This window comes from Schistocerca gregaria, chromosome 1 (assembly GCF_023897955.1).
Source record: "Schistocerca gregaria isolate iqSchGreg1 chromosome 1, iqSchGreg1.2, whole genome shotgun sequence".
NCBI classification, from domain to species: Eukaryota; Metazoa; Arthropoda; class Insecta; order Orthoptera; family Acrididae; genus Schistocerca; species Schistocerca gregaria.
Window position 1 is genome coordinate 262,223,001 of NC_064920.1, and position 24,827 is coordinate 262,247,827.

The window sequence follows — 24,827 nt, forward strand, 5'->3', positions numbered from 1 at the left end:
ACAGCTTGTTTCGGTTGTAGTCAGTATGCTTCTGCCATCTTGACGGGAGAACGTCCGTTATTGCTCTAATGCCCATATTATACCGCGAAGTACCATACTCAAACATCTTTTATAAACGTTCTTTTGCAAAATCTTTGACAATACCATAGATTACTCGTATATACCGGGTGATCAAAAAAATCAATATACATTTGAAAACTTAATAAACCACGAAATAATGTAGATAGAGAGGTATAAATTGACACACATGCTGCAAATGACATGGGGTTTTATTCGAAACAAAAAGAAACACCCCATATTGCTAGAGGCGTGAAAGATCTCTTGGGCGCGTCGTTTGATGATGATCGTGTGCTCAGCCGCCACTTTCAGTCATGCTTGGCCTCCCAGGGCCCCAGACCTCAGTCCGTACGATTATTGGCTTTGGGATTACCTGAAGTCGCAAGTGTATCGTGATCGACCGACATCTCAAGAGATGCTGAAATACAACATCCTAAGCCAATGCCTCACCCTAACTCCGGAAATGCTTTACAGTGCTGTTCAGAAAATTATTCTCGACTACAGCTATTGTAGAGGAATGATGGTGAACATATTGAGCATTTCCTGTAAAGAACATCATCTTTGGTTGATCTTACTTTGTTATGCTAATTATTGTTATTCTGATGAGATGAAGCGCCATCTGTCGGACATTTTTTGAACGTTTGTATTTTTTGGTTCTAATAAAACCCCATCTGATTCCAAGCATTTGTGTCAATTTGTACCTCTCTGTTTACATTATTCCGTGATTTATTGTTTTCAAATTTATACTGACTTTTTGATCAGCCAGTATTATGAGAAGACAGAATGAAATGGAAGAATACTGAAAACAAAGTAAAAAAATCAATGTGAGAGTTTACAATTTACAAATTGTAAAAATTTAATTTTACAAATCTTAATGAAGAAAATGTAAAGAAGAATCTTTCAACCATGTCCAGTTAGGAATCATATGGAATGGCTTGAGAAGCCAATGAAAACACCAATCATGGTAACTGCACCAGATAAAACAGCCTGAACCCTCCTTCCTTGCACAGCTTCCTATCTTCCCAATATATTTTAATTTCATATTATTACCCTAGCACCAAGACATAGATCTCAGTTTCTTCTGCGTCGACGGTATTGCCACCTGTTGTATCCTCTTTAGTGATTTCCAACGCCACGACACAATTAGTCAGGTCTGAAATATTTGTAAAGTGAGCAGAAAGAGTTTCATTATACCTGTTTATTGCCATTAACACTTACACTGATGAGCGAAAACACTGTATTCACCTGCTTAATAGGGTGTTAGCCTAATGTTCCACCCGATCGCGTCCCAAACGTATTCCACCAGATCCATATCAGACCAATTTACTGGCCAACACATCAACGTTTCCATTGACGCACGGTCCAATCTCGGTGATCCAGAGTCCTCTGCAGTAATGATTAACGATATGTTTGAGTCAACATCGGAAGACGTAGGAGTCTTTTGGTGCAGAACCTCTAGTACTCGTCTTTGTTTGTCCATTCTTTTCGCAGGCGGTCTTTGCGGCGACGGCCGTGTACCATTGTGACGAAATAAAACACGTACAGCCGTCCCTATGGTTTTATTTTATTTTGTTGCAACCAGTTTCAGCGCGTCAGTGCACCACCTTCACACTGTAGTTGATGCGGACAGGTTGATACGATCCTTATATATAACGTATGTGTGGCGATACTGCCTACTGAGTGTAAGTCAGTTGGCAGTTGAGGGTTAGAGTGCTTGCACACAAGTTTTCAGATTATGTGTATCCAGTTATGCTGGCATATGATATTACATATATAGGAATCGTATCAACCCGTTCCGCATCAACTACATCCTGAAAATGGCGCACTGAAGCGTCGAAACTGGTAGCAACAAAATAAAATATAAGGACGGCTGTAGGTATTTTATTTTGTCAAGTACTCGTGGTTCCACCGTAATTCAACAACTTTCCGAGGCTGCTCATCACGATTGCACACGAACAGCCAACCAGCTTTGGCGTTTCCGAGATGCACGTTCCCAGACGCGGGGTCTTTGCTAAAGTCGCTTACCTCAGTGGATTTCCCCCCTTCTCAACTAGCGCCGTTCCTAGAATGTTTCGCCGCGCGGAATTAGCCGAGCTGTCTCAGGCGCTGCAGTCACGGTCTGTACGGCTGGTCCCGTCGGAGGTTCGAGACCTCCCTTCGGACATGGGTGTGCGCGTTTGTCCTTAGGATAATTTAGGTTAAGTAGTGTGTAAGCTTAGGGTCTGATGACCTTAGCAGTAAAGTCCCATAAGATTGCACACAGATTTGAACATTTTTTTTTTTTAGAATGTTTCCCTGTTCGTCTCTGCTCCGCTCATATACTTTCCTTATTGTGCCGAGTACCCGCAGTGTTACCAGGCGACATTCAGTGCCCAAGTGTCCAAAGTTTATGATATTTTTGATCGTGAGTGTGTAATGTAGGAGAGCGAGTAACATAACATAACGTTTTCAATTACTTCTACAGATTATCGCACTCCTATCGGTGAAACGGAGTACTAGACTTTAACGCCCCGTCTATGATGGTGTCATTACAGACGGAGCACAAGCTCAGCTTTTTCCTTTTCAAAGAAACCATCCCGACATTCGTCTTTAGCGATTTGGAGTAACCACACGAAACAAATACGATGAGAAAAACGTCTCGCTTCGATCTCTCGATTGTCATTGTACCGTTGTGTGGCCTTCTTTGCAGTTGTAAGGTGAGTTCCAAGCAGTAAGGGCTCAGAGGAAGCACCGAGGCGTGAAGGAAGTGACCACGGAGCATTGTACTGTTAGTCTGAGAAGCCGTGAGCCTGCTGGGGCAGGGAGGTTGAACGCAAGGAAAGCAACGGTGACTGAGTTGCCTCCAGTCGCCTCCACTGTTTGTGCCTGCCGAACTATGTCTCGAGGAGTAAGTTTATGAGCGACATTCTCAAACGTGGAATTGCGGCCATCCACTGCTAGATACGAGCCGCTGGTTGCTGTTGTCAAAAAAAAAAGGAAAAAAGCTGATGAGCAATTTGAGATTTTGGTTTACATTTATCGACTGTTGATGTCTTGTTGTGGAGGTACTGTCTGAACCCCATGTCAGAGAGTTAAAGCACTGACCTTTTACATCCACCTTGGCGTCGTTAAACTGTATGCAGTTATCGTGTATTGGAACGCAAGGCATTCTACCAGGAGACGTCAAAGGCTGTGCATATTCTGAATTTTACCATGCCCGAGTGAATTTGGGAGTTGTAATTGGTATTCTGCTTGTTTAACTCGTATTGCTGTATAGGCTGCAACGCCCGTTTTATTGTGGTTTATTTTTAAGAGCCTGGGAATTCGTACATCCTCCCAGTTGCGTAAGCGCCATTAAGTAAGCACATCGATTAACCTTTCTGGCGCTTATATCGTAAGTTCATGGTTGTCGGTAAACTACGACTTATGAACTTAGTGTCAATTTGGACTTCTAGGGTTCTACTAACCTAACGGCTGTTAGCTAAAGGCCGAATCATTCTAATTGCTTATTAACAGTAACTGTTCCCTAAAAATTCGCCAAAGCTGTAATTATAATTTTGACTCTAATTCGCGAAATATTTAGGTCGAAATTTTAAGCCAATCACTGCCTGCACGTTATGAAATTATCTCTTGAATTCTTTATTAATACTTAAGTTGCGGCTACTGACAAATTTTAAAAGGCCTTCTGTAGGATTACACCTTATTAGTTGAGCCTGGCCATCTTACTATCACTGGACTCGCAATCGGGAGGACGACGGTTTAATCCCGCGTCCGGCCATCCTGATTTAGCTTTTCCGTGATTTCCCTAAATCGCTCCAGGCAAATGCCAGGATTGTTCCTTTGAAACGGCACGGCCGACTTCCTTCCTACTCCTTCCCTAATCCGATGAGACCGATGACCTCGCTGTTTGGTCTCTTTCCCCCAAACAATCCAATCCATCTTACTATCACGTTCCTCTCTGGGGCCCTTTCTAACGTTGTATTGCTTTGTGAGTTAATTGTCCTGTAATTATGTAATCTAACTTAAGTTTTAGTTCTTTTTATAGGTTTCGGTATTGCTCTGCCTAGCCTGGTCGGTTGTTGACTTGTCTTGCCGAGCGAACTCGATCGTTCCGTTGTTTCCGGAAAGCTGTGTCGGCGTCCTACCTGACTGCAATACCACTATCGCTTCATACGGGATCTTGGCCAACCAGTCCATTTCCTTGAGGGCTCTAGCATTGTTGAATCTTATTTAATGTTGTTAATTTTGAACGTGAATATGTTTACTAAGTAACTACATTCGGTTGTTTTTATAGAGTTGAAATTTTCATTTGTTGCTGTAGTTTTAAGATTCTGAATTTTGTTTGCTTGTATATATATTAAATTCATTAACTTAACAGTTGTAAATAAATGTTAATTTCAAGAAGAAGCGTTTGCCATTAATGAGAAATAATCAAAATACTTTTAGTAAGCTTTTGTGTAAATAATTCGTAACTGTCACCTGAATGATTCAGTAAGCTACAGTGGTGTAATGTCTTGCCACACTTTGCTGAATGTTTTATTAAATAAAGTGTTGTCTTCGTCTGAACTGTGCATGATGTTGTTGTTGATACCCCCTTCGGTCTGCCATTCCATCCCACGGCCGAGTTTGCTGAATCCTAATGTAGCTTGTTAAGAAAATGCAATGCATTCTCAAATAGATCCAGTGTCTTAAAACTGCATCACATGGCTCGATAATTCAAAGTTGAACACTACGATTCTTCAGAAACTTATTAATTAATGTGAGCAACATTGAAGTGCATTTTTCGTTTCGGAAAGACTTATTCTTAAAATTAGTGACACAGACTTTACGATACTTGTGAAGGAGCAGATTAGTATCAATTACACCCTTCTAACAAAGTGATAACGACAGTAACAATCGATCTCTCACGATGGAATCGAAATGAGGTAAAAAGTGTACTGGCTAAAAACCTTCTGCCACATACCACACAGTGGCATACATAGTGCTGCAGAACTGCCGTGGGACAGATATCGCTGATTAATCTGGTCACATACCACATTAGTATTTTCTCACCTCATTTTAGTTCTAGGTTTATACCACATCTTCGGATCCCAGTTTCGTGTAACACCGTTTTCCTTCAAAATCTGTTTGCACTTTCATTATTTTCGTCAACGTTTAGTGTCATAATACTGTATAACTCGGTCACTTCCTGTGGTACCTACCGTCTATATTGACCTCGACGTCGAGGGGACGTTCAACCCTATTTTTCCTTCTTTTCTTCTTCCAGCGGTGCCTGAAATACAATACTCCTACAGTATTTTTTCCTGCTAAACAAGCTATACGCATACTAAGTTCAGTTTGGATTTCTCGTTGCTTTCCAATGTAATGTTCATATGTCACCCATTCCCTCTCACAGCAATCCCTAGCAGTAGTAGGAGCATCCTAGTCCCTCAGTACTGTCTTCCAGATAGTAAGTGATCCTTATACCAAGTTAGGCTGAAATTTCTCGAGCCATTCAAGATCCACGCCGAAAACCATACACACGTAATTTTTATATAGCTATGTAGATTGTGCGAAGGTCTGCCGTGTTTCAGTCACAGCCTCTAATCGTCATAGTGAATAATCAAAAGTAGCCTGGATTCGTTCTCCAACCACAGGAAACGTAATCTAGTCATCAGAGAGTCAGCAGTAATTTCTGATGGTTGGTTGGTTTGTGGGATTGAAGGGACCAGACTACTAGGGCCATCACTCCCAGTGATTTCTGAGCGACTGACATGAATAATTTGCCAATCAACTATATTCTAGACATGTTCGTCGAGTCTTTTCCATCTCTGACAACCTAGTTGCGAACAGATATGGCTAAATCATATTGGACTGTACTCCTGAGTTTTATGCATTGATCATATTATTGCCTCCAGCAAACAATACGTATCTGTTTCTTGACGCATATGCTAAGTAGAAATATTTGCTTTACAGTCCTTTCAATCTCAAATACCTGTAGACGTAGATACAATAAGAGCCTTATGAGCACTCATTCCGTCGCCGATATTAACTGTCCCTAAAAGTCTGTACCTGATACTGACGATAATCTCCCACGAATCCCTGTCCCTCGCATCTGTTTTAATCGTCTGAGTCTCCCAGTCATCATTTTTAAGGCAAAATCTCCTGACATTAGCAAAGTATGGGTCGGCAATTCAAGCTCGGTGTTTCCCATGTTTACTCTGAAGAATTCTTCATCTACAGGCCTTGGAACAGGTGGGCTGCAAAAGCATCTGCTTACCGTTTTCATACATTCAGTGGAGTAGCTACGCTATTTACAGCTATATTTCCGTGGGAAGATGGTGTCTCCTTCACATAGCGCTCACCTGTTTACGTAGGCGCACCTAAAAATGTATTAATCTGATACACTGACAAGAAGCTTCTCACTGGCTACAGGAAGGACCGAAAGACGATGAAGTGTCCAAAATAGGCGCGTTCCCATATGCACCAAAACGTATGATGGCAGCTCTGTATTTGCATTATACAGCCTTATTTTGGTTTCTCTGGACAAGGTACAAGAGGTCATACACTACTGGCCATTGAAATAGCTACACCACGAAGATGACGTGCTACAGACGCGAAATTTGACCGACAGGAAGAAGATGCTGAGATATGCAAATTATTAGTTTTTCAGAGCTTTCACACAGGGCTGGCGTCGGTGGCGACACCTACAAAGTGCCGACATGAGGAAAGTTTCCAAACGATTTCTCATACACAAACAGCACTAGACCGGCGTTGCCTGGTGAAACGTTGTTCTGATACCTCGTGTAAGAAGGAGAAATGCGTAGCATCACGTTTCCGACATTTGTAAAGGTCGTATTGCAACCTATCGAGATTGCGGTTTATCGTTGGTCCAAATCCATAGACTGTCAGCAGAATATGGAATCGGTGGGTTCAGGAGGGTAATACGGCACGCAGTGCTGGATCCCAACGGCCTCGTAGTCGAGATGACAGGAATCTTATCCGCATGGCTGTAACGTATCGTGCAGCCACGTCTCGATCCCTGAGTCAACAGAGGGGGAAGTTTACAAGACAACAAGCATCTGCACGAACAGTCCCACGACGTTTGCAGCAGCATGTACTATCAGCTTGGAGACCATGGCTGCGGTTACCCTTGACGCTGCATCACAGACAGGAACACCTGCGATGGTGTACTCAACGACGAACCTGGGTGCACGAATGGCAAAACGTCATTTTTTCCGGTGAATCCAGGTTCTGTTTACAGCATCATGATGGTCGCATCCGTGTTTGGCGACATCGCGGTGAACGCACATTGGAAGCGTGTATTCGTCATCGCCATACTGGCGTATCACCCGGCGTGATGGTATGGGGTACCATTGGTTACACATCTCGGTCACCTCTTGTTCGCATTGACGGCTCTTTGAACAGTGGACGTTACATTTCAGATGTGTTACGACCCGTGGCTCTACCCTTCATTCCATACCTGCTCAACCCTACATTTCAGCAGGATAATGCACGACCGGATGTTGCAGGTCCTGTACGGGCGTTTCTGGATACAGAAAATGTTCGACTGCTGCTCAGGCCAGCACATTCTCCAGATGTCTCACCAACTGAAAACGTCTGGTCAATGGTGGTCGAGCAACTGGCTTGTAACAATACGCCAGTCACTATCCTTGATGAACTGTGGTATGGGCAGCTGTACCTGTACACGCCATCCAAGCTCTGTTTGACTCAATGCCCAGGCGTATCAAGGCCGTTATTAGGGCGAGAGGTGGTTGTTTTGGGTATCTATTTCTCAGGATCTTTGCACCCAAATTGCGTGACAATGTAATCACATTTCAGTTCTACTATAGTATATTTGTCCAATCAATACCATTTCAACATCTTCATTTCTTCTTAGTGTAGCAGTTTTAATGGCCAGTAGTGTAATTTTTTACATCCAGAGCTACTGTTTTGGAAGGATTAATAATCCATTGTTCTGCCGCCAGCTTTCAATGGTTGTGAATATCAAACCATAGGCCAGAGCATCTAATGTTCTCTACCTCCGACGATATCAAATCTCAAACACCGCGTCTAAATGAGCACTGACTTTCAGGTCCCCTTTACTTGTGATCTGATTTCCTCATTCACCCCTCCACCTCAGCGCCTATCAATGATAGGGCTGCGATTTCATCTGCATATGTCACCACAAGACTTCTCCCAACCTAGTTGCCAACTTTCCCATCTCCATTCACTTCTTGAATGATATTTCGAAACACTATTAAACGGTCTTAACGAAAATGCATCACCTTGTCATTAATCAGTAAACTCGCTTTAAATATCTCCCTGTATTCACCTTTGTTCTTTTCTTTATAGTCCAGCTCTCAACACGACTCTTTCCATGGCACCCCACATCCAATCGGCATTATATAGGCTTAGCCTGTAGGCACTGTGTTGAACTGGACAAAACAACTGCGGACAAAACTGCCTTTTTTCTGAACACTGTACCTCGACTAACGCCAACTCTCCTCGATTGGCGAATGCGTATCCAAGTACGTGTTTCCAAAATGCTTCACATACAGCCCCTACGTTTTATGGTCATTACGGTAGACACTTCGGGCGAGCTGAGGGCTATGCACAACCGCTGTTTGCATTTACAGGGTGTCCAGAAAAGGACTCCCTGATTTCAAAATTAAATATCTCGAAAACAAAGATCGATAGAGGTCTGCAGTAAACGGTATGTTTATTGTGAAAGCTGTAAGAAGTTTATACAGCAGTTTAAAATAATAGTTACAAAAGCTGCTAACAGATGGCACTGTAATCGCCATACGTAATGCGTAGTATAAATAGTGATCCGAAGTCCAGAGCGATCAGTTCCACTATTGAAATGTGAAAGGAGGTTAGCGTACCGAAAGAAGAGATTAAAACCATGTACTCCATTGAACAACGCGTTTTTCTGGTGCTGGAGTACCACAGGTTAGTAGAGAGTGCTACGGCAACAAGGCGAAGTTTTGAGGCACGATTTAATGTTCCAAAAGGACCCAGTGCGAAAATCATTGGTACTCTCTTCGCAAAATTTCTACGAACAGGCAGCGTAACTGATGATCTAGTGGGGCATTGTGGCCGCAAGCAAACCGCAGTTACGCCTGAAAATATCGCCACAGTTTCTGGAATTATTCAGCGAAATCCAATGTCATCCGTCCGTAAAATTGCATCTGAAACTGGTTTGAAGCGTACCAGCACGCAGAAAATACTGAGAAAGAGCCTACAAATGTTTCCATTCAAAATTCAAATACACCAGGCCACACCCGTACGAGCTGTGCAACAAAGGGTTGCCTTTGCTAATCAGATGCTCACAATGACTGATAGTGAAGGACATGATGTTGGCTGCATCTAGTGTACAGATGAAGCACACTTCCACCTGAACGGATACGTGAATAAACAGAACTGGCGATTTTGGGGTTCCGAAAAGCCATATTGGTGCGAAGCGAAACCCCTGTATTCTCCTAAAGTTACTGTGTGGGCAGTATGCAGCAAGAGGCATTATTGGCCCTTTTTTCATACGAGATATGGTCACTGGTGCACGTTACGTTGCAATTTTGGAACAATGTCTTGACACACAGCAAGCGTTAGAGGATCGACCAGGTACTGAATGGTTTATGCAAGGTGGAGCCCGACCACATCGGACCGAACAAGTGTTTCGCTTTCTTGAGGAATACTTCGGGAATCGAGTCATTGCTTTGGAATATTCCAAATTTACTGGTGCAGGCATGGATTTGCCTCCATATTCGCCGGGTTTGACTCTCTGTAACTTTTTTTTGTGGGGCACAGTGAAATACATGGTCTACCCGAAGCATCCCGCCACGCTGGACGAGCTTGAATCGGCGATCTCTGTGGCATGTGAATCCATTTCGGTTGAGAGACTACGAAATGTGATGACGAATTTCATTCCTCGTTTGCGCCACCTCTGTAGTGCCAATGGTGAACATTTTGAAAACATTGTGATGTGATTGTTTGCAAAGATTGTTTTCATACGATTATTTCACTTATGTATGCTAATATGAGCTGTACAGCGTACAGCGCCATCTGTTAGTAGCTTTTGTAACTATTATTTCAAACTGCTGTACAAACGTCTTACAGTGTTCACAATAAACATACCGTTTACTGCATTCCTCTATCGATCTTTGTTTTCGAGATATTTAACTTTGAAATCAGGGAGCCCTTTTATGGACACCCTGTAATTATATATACAACTGTAGTAACATAAGGTGCACGAATTTTAACTGTATTTGTGTGTCATAATGTTCAAAAAAAGAATGCACAGCGTACTCCAAATTGCAATATGAGATTAAACTCGCCACCAATAACAGTACAGAATTGTAATAAAAATACCACTCTTAATAAGGCGCATGAAATGAGCTTAGCAAGAAACAAAGAAGTAAAGGAAGCTTACGTTCAGAAAAAAGAGCTCTGAACCAAAGTGCAGGTACAAGTTATGCGTCAAAGAATATTGCACACAATTGAAGATAAAATACTTAATGTCCATAAAAGACATTGCCCTTCATGAGGATCACGGTTAACGACTTAAACACGTACTTCTTTTTTTTTTCAAACGCCTATTTGCAGTCCCAGGAGTTAATAACGTGGCAACTGCCACTACAAACTTATCGTCGAAAGATAAGCCTTGCAACTTTCAGCAAAAGATAGTTACGAAATCGTGCCTACGTAGTTGGGTCTATGCGTACGCGGGAGACGGCGGAGTAACGTGGTCTCACCTGTCTAGCGGCACCTTGAACGCGACACACAGATCGAAGCAGAGCCGGCGCTCGATATTCGCTGCTGTCTTGTTTGTTCAAGTGCTTTGGCCTTCACATTCGGTCACCTCAACTCGGCCGGGGTCATCACGTCTCCTTTATGCCCGCCGAATTACAGAGGTGTGCAACTATGCAACTCATGCGGTATACCAGCCAATTCCCTCTTGTGGCTGAATGATAAAAAGATTTCCCTAACTTGATACATTCCTTTGCCACACGAGTGTGTGATATTTACAGCTGTCATACACTATTAAAGCATCACTTGATGCACTAAATTTACTCTTCATGTGAAACGATAACCATGAATGTATAATACATCCTTGTAGATACATTTCCAGACATATAATTTTGAACAAAATACTTTATAGAGCATTATATTATCTCGATGTAAACCGTATTTGACGTAATCTTCGTGTGCTTTTAGCTTTTCATTTTCTTTAAGGGATACAAAAACGTTAGTTGATTTAGTTACCCTTGAGAAGGCTACACACAGCTGTCTGTGAGTGAAGATAGGATTTGGTAAATTGAATCCTGCTCTTTGAATCGTTCCTCCCTACTAATTATTTATAGTGATTGCAAATGCAGTTTTAATAGTCAACTGTCTTCTTGTCAACTGAAAAGGCTGCTTGGATCAGATGGTGTTACGTTTATCTGGGGTATTGTTCTCCCGGTGTCAGTCAGCTGAGCATTAATTGTTAATTTATTGATTTCTGTTACAACCAAGCGTGTTCCATTACTTAACCCAGTTTAGCTTTCATGTTTCTTATCCACACGACAACAGTGTTCTTCTTGAAGTTTATGTGGCGGTGATCCTGACGAATCTAATAAATGTAAGAATACTATAGGATGTTTCTCGTTTCGGAAAGTATATACGTTTAGGAAAGTCAACTGGTACGACGGACAGAGATATTGAACCACCGCAGTGGTCATGCTTATTATCTATGGCAATGCTGTACGCAAATTATCCAGTTAATAAGGACATTAAATCGAGTAAAATGATATTTGTAATAAGGTAATATGAAAAGGAAGTCTGTTATTCGTTATTAATAATTTAGCTTCGGAAAATATAGGTACGATGGCCTCTTGTCTATGATAGATAAAGGTTTCAGCACAAAATCGATATGCAGTGTCAGAAGACGGATAAGAAACCTTTCTCATGGCACCTCATTCATACCTGTACGGCTAGTGTGCGTTGAGATGTTGACAGCGTCTAATAATCAACGGTGTGACATACCAAGTGGTTATAATTCCAATGTGGGTTGTAATTATCGTCAGCGAAACTTCATAGGTATGCTAATGCGATAATGTGGAACCAATTCATATAGAAAAAAATTAATTACAAATTTAGATACCAGGTGCAAATCTGGCGCTGTTTAGCATCTCTTCGACATCTCCATTGCCTATATTGAACAAATTGTTTAAGTGGCAGTTAAAAACGAAATCAAAGTTATGCCTGTCTCACTTCTTCGAACTTTTATGCCCACGTCCTGTTCCTAATTCGTTACGTATGGAAACATTTCTATACTTCTTGTGTGCATTAACAGCGCCACAATTGTACCTGGTAGCCAAAAATGCAACTAATTTTTACAGCCTAAATCGGCTGCGCATTAAGTCAATAAAATACGAGTATCCAACAAGTTTTGCTGCCATACGATAATTACAGCCAACAGTGCACCTATATGAGTAGCTCCACTTTAATTATATCCATTTGGTACCTGACGAATCTAGAGGACTGTTCCTTGCCCAAATGAGGCCTTTATCAAGGTTAGAGACAGTGTTATTGGTAGCAGTGTGATGTCTCCTGAAGCTGACAGATTTTTTTTTTTTTTGTCCATTGTGCATACATACACAAGTCCATACCCACAGAGGAGACTTATTTAACGGCAGTTTACTGCACTGAATTCGTGCCACATGTCGTAAGAGTGATGAAAATGTTAATACGGTGCAGAAACGTAGTTCCACCTGCGCAGCAGCACTCGAGTCATGATAGTGCAGGTCCATTTGTGCAGAGTGGGATTTCGCTTCCCAGTCTGTCTATCCATGTATAAAATTTCTGTTATGTCCTCTCGTAGCGCAAACTTCGTCAAAACTGCAGATAGGTTCTGCTTTTGCTGTAAGTTCTCTAAAGTTCTAGTCTTTCGACACAGTTACCATGGCAAATTCAAATACCTACTTCCATATCGTTTCGTGGTATCTACAGGAAATTTTTCTTAAGGCGTAAAAAATATTTACCAACGCAGAAGTAATACCGGAAGCGAAAGTCGGCATTCTACGCTGCTGGCCACTAAAATTAAAACACCAGGAAGGATAGCGAATAATGAAATTTTACCTGTTTTTCTTATACAATAGTAAGGAAGAATAAACCGATAGACACCTGTAGACACAAAAGCGTCAAGAATGTACGACGAGTGGAGACGTGTGAGTCTTATGGCGCGCAGAAGCTCTTTTTACTTGTCTTAGAAAGCGTGAAACTGTCGACAGTTCCGACACCCCACAGGCACTGGGAAGCAGCGTACTAAGCCACGATTTCGCACAGAGGCGTGTGAAGCTAAAGAACTGCGAGAGAAGTCAGCCTGCTTAAAAATTTTCTGGACCGTAACGATGTTACCTGTAATTCACGACTGCCAACAGATTCTGAGACATAGTACAATCATTGAACTGTCCAGGCCTGTCGCAGAGCTAGCCGTCGCAAGGAAGTGTTATGTGGCTGCTTTCACAACTTAGGAATGCAGATAAACATGGAAAGTATGTGCGATCAAAGTTGGGAACAGCATAGACAGTGAAATCGTGAGAAAGAAGCCAGTTCCTGAGTACACACCAGCCCATGCAAGACAGAATTTCCACTCTGCACTTGGACGTGCGGTCATGTTAGGACTGTCAGTCACTGGGCAACACTGCTGGTATATTCCCCCAGTGACAATGTCGAGAGGAGAAAACTTTCGAGGAGTCGTGGAGCTGAGATGATGGAAGAAGGGGTCGGTGAGACAACGCGGAAGCAGGAGAACAAGAGAGCTTTTCCACCCATCAGCAACGTTCGCCTTCCGACACCGCGATAACCATGGTTCGGCTACAGTAAGACACAGCGGCCTGTCAACACAGACGCAGCACGCCGATCAGAGGCAACACGCTGTCCCGTCCTAGTACCTGCCGCTGCCGTCACCACCACACAGACTTCAGTACAAAAATGGTGAGATGGTTCATCCCCCCTTATTTCCCTTAGTAACTGGGTCTGTCTACGCCCTGTAAAATCAGCCCTTAGATTTGTAATTTTTTGTTTTGTTTTGTGTGTGAAAGTGACTGAGATAAATGCAGTCATTTCATGTTTTATTCCTCTAAACAGTCTGTTCCATTCACTTATCAGTCCCTTACTCTCATAATCTTTCCTTTTTTATTTGACTTAATTATTGATGTCAATTATTTGTAAAAAATTTCTTTTTAAAATTCAGTCTTGGTTGTACCACGTGTGCTAAAGGAACATAGGTCACCGGTTTCGGTCATACCACATGGCCATCATCAGACCCATGGCATCCTTCGAAGATGCTGTGTGGAGCACTCTTCTCAGCTGCTGTAATGTCAATTGACTCAGTCATGTGATATGACTGAAACCGGTCACTTATGTTCTTGTAGTATACATGGTGCGATCGAGACTGAATTGTAAAAAGAAAAGTTTTTTTGATCGGTGTGCCAAAAATGTTTATTAAAACTGTTCAATTATTTGTTCTCGACGTGGGATGATCTCATTATTCATTTTCATATCATTCCATGTCTGACACGAGAATCTCCAGCTTACTAAGTACTGTGGCTCAACGTGGGACGTTCTCACTGGTAATTTTACGTGCCATGTGGTATCACAAAGAATTCTCGATATACTACCATAAATGGTGCGTAATTTAGTACACAGATTTGCCACCTCTCACAGCAACACCCTAGTGCATCGAGTCGAACTGAGTTTGGATGACAGTTGTTCTATGCTCGTTCAATTCTGTGTCATGGTTATCAGTCGCGGTCTGGAGAATTATGGGGTGCTAGTCTTTCGGCTACCCTTCACATCTCGCACTCATGAAGAATGTTCTGGGCAAAACGACAGTCGAACACCCTGTGTATAGAGGTAAGATTCGACAGCATAGGCAAAATGCGATCTTGTATTATTTTGATGGAAGATAACGTCATTGAGACCTCGAAGATAGGGCAAAGCCACTTGCCTTAACACTTCAGAAATATAACGGCTGCTGAGTAAATTACTGGCTATGCGATTAAGAGGTATGACGATGACGAAAGAAACCCGGCAACCCTGCTTCTACTCGAAACATCTATACTCAGATACGTACGTTGTCATGCTGTAAGCAGAACGGTGACTCGTCCTAAGAAACAAAGTAATGCCACTATGTGTCGAGTATTGTCACTAGGCACACCGCTGCCGGCCCGCCTCTCTCTGCTGCCGCGTCTGGGTCTCGCGGTTAAGGCGCTCAGTCCGGAACCGCGTGACTGCTACGGTCGCAGGTTCGAATCCTGTCTCGGGCATGGATGTGTGTGATGTCCTTAGGTTAGTTAGGTTTAAGTAGTTCTAAGTTCTAGGGGACTGATGACCACAGATGTTAAGTCCCATAGTGCTCAGAGCCATTTTTTTTTGCCGCGTCTGGGGAACGGGCGCCGAGCCGAGTCCGTGGTGCATCTATGCACTGTATGTGTGGATACTTACAATGATGCAAACAACGACGTTTCCTCATTCGTGGTACATAACGTAGTTGTACGATCCTGAACTGCCAAGCCAAATATACACTCGTGTTCAGAAGAAAACAGAACATCTTCAGTGACTAGAGAGAGGACGTTCATACTCACGGGACAAGTACAGTAGTAAGTTCCGCAGAAATGATCAGCATTGGTACCATGTCGGCCCGCAGGTTCAAGGACAACATCGATATCGTGACACACCACCACCTACCGGTGAAATGTGCCTCCGGCACACGTTGTCGCTATAAACCGAAGGTAATGGATCAGTGTGATTTGAGCAGACACGCAGGATACCTCACAGACCAATGCGCGAATCGTGCCGTCAAATCAGTGAGTTTGAAAGAAGGCGCATTATTAGTATGAGAGAATGTGATGCATCCATCCGGAATTTGCTGCTCGTGTGTGACGAAGCGTTCCTGCAGTGCAACGGGTGTGTGCACAACGGTTCACGGAAGGTCGTAGAACACGACGAGATGGGTCAAGTCGCACCAACCTGACAAGATCCACACCTCATCCGAATGGCACTGCAGGACATATCCGCGTCCTCCTTGGTTCTGGCGCAACAGTGGAAAGGTGTAACACATTTTACACTAGCATGGATGATAGTCCGTCGCCGTTTATCACGGTATGGGTTAGTGCGCGTCGTACACTTCTCCGCCTACCTTTCCGAATGTGTTGAAAGATGCTAGACGGCAATGGTGTATGGAACGACGTCACTGGGGCCAGGAATATTATGAGACACTGTTTTCGTACGAATCCAGATTGTTTGAAAGTAATGCCCGCATTTTGGTCCGGCGCAGACGGGGGGAGCGACATCACAGTGGCTGCATTTCCGCAAGACATACAGAGCCAACTCAAGGCCTTATGGTGCGGTTTGCTATTGGGTACGACGACAAATCACATTTGGTACGTGTACAGGACACTGTGACCAGTATGACCTTCGCGAATGACATCCTTCGACCCGTAACCACACCCTTCCTGCGCAACACCCCAGACGCAATTTTTCAGCAAAACAATGCACGACCACTTGTTGCTACACGAACACATGCCTTCTTCGTGTCACAGGATGTCAGCCTTTTGCCCGCCAGATCACCAGACTTGGCGCCAATCGAAAGAGGGTGTGATATGGCTAAATGATGGGTGCAGCGCTGTGACCCAATGCCAAATACCACAGATGAGCATTGGAGCCAGGCGAATGCTGTATGGATGGCTCTACCACAGGACGTCATTCGCGACTTACTCTGTTCAATGCCATCATGCAAGGAACAGGTTATGAGGGGCCATGGCGGATCCTGTGCCTATTAGGCAACGAGACACATGCTGAACTGAGGGGACTGAAATGCTAATCATTTCCGCAGAACATACTAATGTACATCCCCTGTGAATGTGAAGTCCTATCTCCAGTCGTTCAAAGTGCTCTGTTTTTTTTTTTTTTTTTTTCAATGTCGTTACTCTCGGCCCCCAGTAGGGTTTCCCAAACAATTAACCTCGCAAATTTAAAGATTTCCCTTTTTCAGCCTTTGACGGTATCTCCTGCAACAGAATATGAGCCGTTATCAAGAAAATTGATACTAAGATCCAAAATATATGAGTCAACGCGGACGTAAAATGGTTCAAATGGCTCGGAGCACTATGGGACTTAACATCTATGGTTATCAGTCCCCTAGAACTTAGAACTACTTAAACCTAACCAACCTAAGGACATCACACAACACCCAGTCATCACGAGGCAGAGTAAATCCCTGACCCCTCAACGCGGAAGTAAATACATGCCTTAAGAGCAGCCTTTTTATTTTATTGTCTTTCTTTCCATCAGTTGCCACTATTAAACACTGGGATGATTACTTCCGTACGATTGCAACAAATTCCTCCCAATATCGTTGATCAACCGAAATTGTGCTCCGAGTTGAAACGACATCGATATTAACGAGACGTTAAATTCAAGCATCACAATCTTTAGTTTACTGTTGTGACACTCGACGGGACCACTGCTATTTACATATTACGTCATGAGTGTTTTTACTGTTCCTTTTTTTATCACACTTTTAGAATAACTCAGGTTTAGGTAACAGAAAATGGACGTGAAATCCTAACAAAATAACAACATATGATGATCTGTGGTTCTTGGAATTTTCCGGGCGCAAAGAGTATTCTATGAAGTTCCGGGATTGCAGCCGGATGATGTAGACAACTTGCCACGGTATTTCGTCTGACAACCATCCAGCCATCTTCAGGTGAGTGTTTTGCACTGGAGATTGCTAGTTCACATTGCTAACTTTATATCAAAAATTGTCGTTCATGTAGTGGCTGCCTATGCGCATGCGTCTCGGCGCCAATTTTTGGTATAAAGTTAGCGAAATGAACTAGCAATCTCCAGCGTAAAACATTCACCTGCAGGCAGAATTGCAGCTCAGAGTTTACTTTATTTTCTAATTCTTCACTGGAGATGATAGATACGAAATTTACTCTTTAGCGTTAGGCTGCAGCGTATAGAATTATTATCGTAACTTACTGATTTAGCTTTCAGAACAAGTGAATGAGAGAATTTATACTTCACAGGAATGAAAAGTTGTTCCATAATTACTACACAAGTGTCCTGCAAGCCCACGTAGCGTATTACAGAAGCCTTTTTTGAATCACGATAAGAATATTGATTTCTTCATTGATTACAGTGTACTGTGTGCTGATTTGTCGATCACATATGAATCTTAACATGATTATTTTTCATTGTTCTAAGCAAAACGTTGTTTCACATGCTCCGTTAACAAACACATAAAACTTCAGTTTGTACAACGGTAAGTCAAATGTAAACCTTAAATGTATGATAACAAAGCAAAAAGACAAAACCAGCTTGTAACTGGGCATTCTTCCTTCTAAAGTGTACCAGACGTGCAGTAGATCGTCGTGTATGTGTACAAACACCAACACAACGACACAGTGAAGATGGTTGCATCATTAAATACTTGCTTCAGGTAAGGAACGCATTCTGCTACTCTGTTGATGCTGTGAAAGCGAGAAAGACACTGAAATTTAGCTCTAAACTAAGGTCTAGTATAACGATGCATGTTCGTGAGAGCAGCATGTTTGTTAATGGACTAGGAAATTTGCAAATAGTTTGAAGTCCATGGCCGATGCTTCTAATCTGGGTTATGCCACAAGTAGATGAATGTAGAGTCTAAACAGCGTTTGAACTTCGGCGGCTAGTTGTAGAAGATGACCTCCTTCTAACAAATATCTCTGGCGAAGGAATCTGGCCCCACTCCCAAGAATGGGAAAGCGTGAGATATGTCGCCTTTCTTCATCATCTACCTCAAAGAAATTCTGAGCGTAATAATCTGCAGTAGAGATTAACCTGGCCATTTTAAAGGTAAAAAAGGGTATCGTCAAGCAATACACGACGGGCGGGACCACTGTCAATAATACATCACTCATATCTCCTAAAACAATTAACGTTGACCTTCAATCAAATTGAAATGGAGTAGATTACTGCCTGTAGGTATTCTACTGCAGTATGACAAAGTACGTCCCGATACTGACCTTGCAACAACAGCGGCGATACACTAAAACTGAGTGTTTTCCAAGTCAATCATACGTACCTCACCTTCTCCCAAGTAATTTACATATGTTTTAACCACTCAAGGACACAAAGAAGATCAAGAAGTTTCGGAGCGAAGTGGCGTACATTGTTGCACTGGCTTTTAAAACAAGTTCTTGTTAACGGGAAAAAAACACTTTGTAGTCCGTAGCGTAGAGGAGATTATATCGAAAGGAGATGCAGTTTTCAAGAGAAATGTATTTTTGATTTGGCTCATACTCATGTTTCAACGAATATTCTTCCTACGCTTGCAACAGCGATTTTGTCCTACTTCACGATATTCTTTACCTTCCTAGAGAAACGGGACGCAAACATAATGATGTGTACAACAGTTCATCACGTGTTTTAGAACAATATAGTCACTATGTAGGAGACACTCTGTTATTCTAATTATCTTAGCCTTGTAACGGCGGATGAACAACGTACATACAACGATCTCACGTTACTAATTCAGTCCTTTATAGCGACGATGTATAAAGGCTCATGTTTTGGCCATAAACACTACACAAATTATTTCAATACTTTTCGCTTCTTAATAGAAATTTCATAAGGTTTATTACTGACGCTCTACTTGTGTCTTATAGCCGTAAGCAGACCTTTGAATGATGTATAGATCTTTGAGTGACATACGAGTATAGGAGTCCAATCTTTTTCACTCTTGAGAATTTCAAACAATCGATTACAAAAGGTTGATAACATTTTGCTGTGTGTTTCCAGTAAATGACCACAAACAAATGTCCCTTATTGACGTGTTATGGCCATTAATTACAGGTCTGAATAGTATAAAGTTGAGAAATGAAAGACTGATATCTCAGCAAGGCGACATCACAAGGACATGGCAAGACAACAGGTGAAATTATGCAGGGGCTGAACGTGAAACACTGTCACTTAATATTGCCTTGCTGACAACTCTTTCATGTTTCACTTGTTTTCTGATCTCAGTATAATCATTGATGACCAAAATCAATAAACCATAGATATTTAGTACGCTAATTGACTATCAATAAGGAGACAATTTCCTATAATTCTTAGGTCGATATGTTTTGCATCACACTCAAAAAAAAAAGAATAATAACGAAAATAGCAATTACATTTGATTCTTTGTCCAAGACAGACGATTTGTTGACGGGCTCCACGAGCGTATTACTCGCGAAATTGTCCACAATATTACAAAGTTGTGATGATGGCATACAGCTAAAATAAGACGTAAAGAGGTGAGGTGAAGTGAGCGACAGAGTTGTTAGTGCAGGTGCAGGTGGGAGTGAAAAGCGTTACCTGCGCGGCAGCAACGGCAGGCGGCTCCCCAGCAGCCACAGGCGTCGCTCGGACAGCCAGCGCTCCATGCGGCGGCCGCAGGCACACTGCGAGGCGCCGGCGTCCGACGCCCTCCGCTAGGCAACCCCCACTACTCCGCCGTCGCACGGGCCGACAGTCGAGGCGCTAGCACCGGCAGCTGCTAGCTGAAACAGAATTTGCTCAACACTCTCTTAATGACATCCCGCCTGTTATGCGTTTAGTATGAGCTCCTAATTGCCCACTGGAGCATATCTCTTCACGCTGTGCTGTTTTAAAACATCTACAGTGTGTTACAAAAAGGTACTACCAAACTTTCAGGAAACATTTCTCATACACAAATAAAGAAAACATGTTATGTGTACATGTGTCCGGGAACGCTTAATTTCCATGTTAGAGTACATTTTAGTTTCGTCAGTATGTACTGTACTTCCTCGATTCACCGCCAGTTGGCCCAATTGAAGGAAGGTAATGTTGACTTCGGTGCTTGTGTTGACATGCGACTCATTGCTCTACAGTACTAGCATCAAGCACATCAGTATGTAGCATCAACAGGTTGGTGTTCATCACGAACGTAGTGCAATGTGCAATGTTTACAAATGCGGAGTTGGCAGATGCCCATTTGATGTATGGATTAGCACGTGCCGTGGCGCGGTACGTTTGTATCGAGACAGATTTCCAGAACGAAGGTGTCCCGACAGGAAGACGTTCGAAGCAATTGATCGGCGTCTTAGGGAGCACGGAACATTCCTGCCTATGACTCGCGACTGGGGAAGACCTATAACGACGAGGACACCTGCAATGGACGAGGCAATTCTTCGTGCAGTTGACGATAACCCTAATGTCAGCGTCAGAGAAGTTGCTGCTGTACAAGGTAACGTTGACCACGTCACTCTATGGAGAGTGCTACGGGAGAACCAGTTGTTTCCGTACCATGTACAGCGTGTGCAGGCACTATCAGCAGCTGATTGCCCTCCTCCACGGGTACACTTCTGCGAATGGTTCATCCAACAATGTGTCAATCCTCATTTCAGTGCAAATGTTCTCTTTGCGGATGAGGCTTCATTCCAACGTGATCAAATTAGAAATTTTCACAATCAAAATGTGTGGGCTGACGAGAATCCGCAAGCAATTGTGCAGTCACGTCATCAACACAAACGTTGTGTGAACGTTTGGGCAGGCATTGTTTGTGATGTCTTGATTGGGCCCCATGTTCTTCCACCTACTCTCAATGGAACACGTTATCATGATTTCATACGGGATACTCTACCTGTGCTGCTACAACATGTGCCTTTACAAGTACGACACAACATGTGGTTCATGCACGATGGAGCTCCTGCACATTTCAATCGAAGTGTTCGTACGCTTCTCAACAACAGATTCGATGACCGATGGATTGGTAGAGGCGGACCAATTCCATGGCCTCCACGCTCTCCTGACCTCAACCCTCTTGACTTTTATTTATGGGGACATTTGAAAGCTCTTGTCTACGCAACCCCGGTACCAAATGTAGAGACTCTTCGTGCTCGTATTGTGGACGGCTGTGATACAATACGCCATTCTCCAGGGCTGGATCAGCGCATCAGGGATTCCATGCGGCGGAGGGTGGATGTATGTATCCTCGCTAACGGAGGACATTTTGAACGTTTCCTGTAACAAAGTGTTTGAAGTCACGCTGGTACGTTCTGTTGCTGTGTGTTTCCATTCCATGATAATGTGATTTGAAGAGAAAATGAGCTCTAACATACAAAGTAAGCGTTTCCGGACACATGTCCACATAACATATATTTTCTTTCTTTGTGTGTGAGGAATGTTTCCTGAAAGTTTGGCCTTACGTTTTTGTAACACCCTGTATTTGTTCAATATCGTCGCGTTCAAGTCGGGCTCATCACGAAACACGATCTGTTCATGTAACATAAAAATTGTGTTCAGAAAGTAACGGAATTTTGAAGTTTCGCGTGTTGTAGTACTACTATTCGCGCGATTGTTTTTGCTGTGTTGGTAAACAGGTATGAACTGTAGCTGTCAGTGTTAGCCATGTTTGATATATTGACTGTTGTCAGCTGACAAAAAGTTGACTTGTGCATTGGTAGCCTCGGAGACTATTTTCAGTAAAAATGGATCAGAGTATTTGTATTACATTTAGCAATAAGAGCGGAATAAAGTGCAGAAAAGTTTTAGAAATGTTAAGTATGGCTTTTAGTGAGTCTTCTGTGAGCAAATTATCGGTTTACGAATGACGTAAGCATATCGAAGAGATTGAACATTTCTTGAAAGCTATTGCCAGCAGCTGTCACATATTATTTAAAATAATGATATGCAGCTGTCTAATCGTCTTCTGTTATAACTACTGGTTTCAGTTTACCCCGCCATCGCTGTCTGTACAGGTCAAAACAAATCTTGAAACAACTATAAATGCATGAAGTCCAATTAATTACATTCTATGTGGTATAAAATTAGTGCTAACAAAGCTCAAATATTAATGATGTCATATAATATTATATCAATGTGGCAGTCAATATAATTACGGTTACATCTGAACTACCAAACATTTAAAGAATCAAATATAACAAGAGGTGGTATGTCCAATTTGAAATATTTATAGCTTATCAGAAAGGTGTCTAACCAAAGATGTTTGTTATGAAGAACAAACCAAACCAAAGAGATAACTTAACGTACGAGATGTTACTATCTTCTTTGCTTTGGTCTGTTCTTCATAAGAAACGTCTGAGGTTGGATACTCTTCGATACGTTTACACTTACCTGAAGATCATTTGTAGCTGTCATTTGAAATCGCACACAGTACTCCTCATTTAAAGTCGCCTTTTTTTGCTTCTGTAGATGTTTAATATTTTATATGACGCAGTAATTTTATGGTCTGCCATTTTGATGTGACATCCTGTGCCACATTATTAGTACCTGACTTTTTTAAGTATTAATTAACACCACCTATGTACAATTGATTGGACTTTAAGCTTTTCTAGTTGTGTCCCGATTTGTTTCGATATCATTATTAAATACGTCCGAATGTAACCAAAAGGCTGTTCTTATTTTCTTGCCTGCCGAACTACAAACACCGGTAAGCAGCTATCGGCAAACAAGGAATGTGTTGCATCAGGCAGCATGACTTTCACTTCCTGCACTAAGAATGAAAATCGGTATTGACGGATATGAGCCAATGAGGGCTAACTCAAAATGTAAAGCTGTTGGCTCAGTGGTGCCGTGATTTTCGCGTGAGAGATTTTTTTTCTCGGCACCAGTGAGCTGAATGCACCTTCTTGTTGGACAAACAAAGAAATGTTAACATGTTGCAATGTTTTTTGAATAAAAATTTTTTGTATGGGCATTTGTTTGGTTCGATTGTTTTTGACCCGTTATTTATAAATAATATATTATTGTTCACGGCTCATTCCGACGAGATCTTACTTGCCACGAAAGGAAATGTCGACCTTTGTCAGGCTGATTTAATTGACATAACTGGATATTCCAAATATAATTTGAGGTATAAATACGTACAAGGGAAGACAAGAAAGCTCCTGTTAGAGGGCTTTGCTGCAGCACTAAGCAATGTAGTGCGACTCCGATGCAGGTACACAAGCACCGACGTGCAGGCGAGGGATTGGTGTCTCATGTTTGTATGACATATTGTAGGTGGGTCAATGGCATGAATATCAGCTTTGAGTGAAAGCGACTCCACAAAACGAGAATGTAGAAAAAAAGGCAAAGGAAAGAGCGTATTACTTTAAAAGAAAGTATTGTTCCGTTATCTCACCAACTTTTAAATATAACCCGTTCATATTTTTCACGTAGTTGTTAGCATATCATGCGACAGCGCGGCTTGTTCTCACACATTCCTATAAACAATCAGTCCGCCTACATGGATAGGTTTCAGGTTTACTGCCCCTTCACTCTGCGATGATACATACTGGTTCAGCCGACAAAAGCAGCCTTGGCGAAAATTCGACTAAATACCTACCACGCAAATGCCACATAACTCCAGACCACGGACAGTAACTGAAAGTCTGTAAAACAATAGAGCGTTCGGGATTTTTGCATGACTCGTTTGAAAAATTTCTAAAATTTCCTTTAAGTCGGTTCATTGTCTTTAAAATACGGAAAACGACTATCAAGTCCGTATTTAATATTCCGACATCAATTATGCAATGTTACTGTCTCTATTACAAGTTCACATCCGGAAGGAGTCAGACGATATTTATTCCGACCGGATATTTTGAATGTCGTAATCAATCACTGACCCATGAATACGTGCCAGTTAACACATTCAGTCGTTCAGCAGGCTTCCTGTAAAGAAATTCTCACCGTAATGACTCGTAATCTGCACGAAACACCCCACGCGGAGTTTATGTACGACATGAACTGTTCACACGTGAATATCTGCT

The 24,827-nt window shown here is 42.4% G+C and overlaps 1 protein-coding gene across 1 annotated transcript in view; it reads right to left on the bottom strand.

The window, feature by feature from the left end:
• LOC126339814 (cyclin-dependent kinase-like 4) overlaps window positions 1–20,493 on the bottom strand; it is a 240,143-nt gene extending 219,650 nt beyond the window's left edge. Inside the window, exon 1 of the mRNA XM_050001663.1 lies at window positions 20,410–20,493. Within this exon, the coding sequence (XP_049857620.1) occupies window positions 20,410–20,477 (68 nt within the window). The 5' untranslated portion in view covers window positions 20,478–20,493. The remainder of the gene's footprint in view (window positions 1–20,409) is intronic.
• Window positions 20,494–24,827: the final 4,334 nt, after the last annotated feature.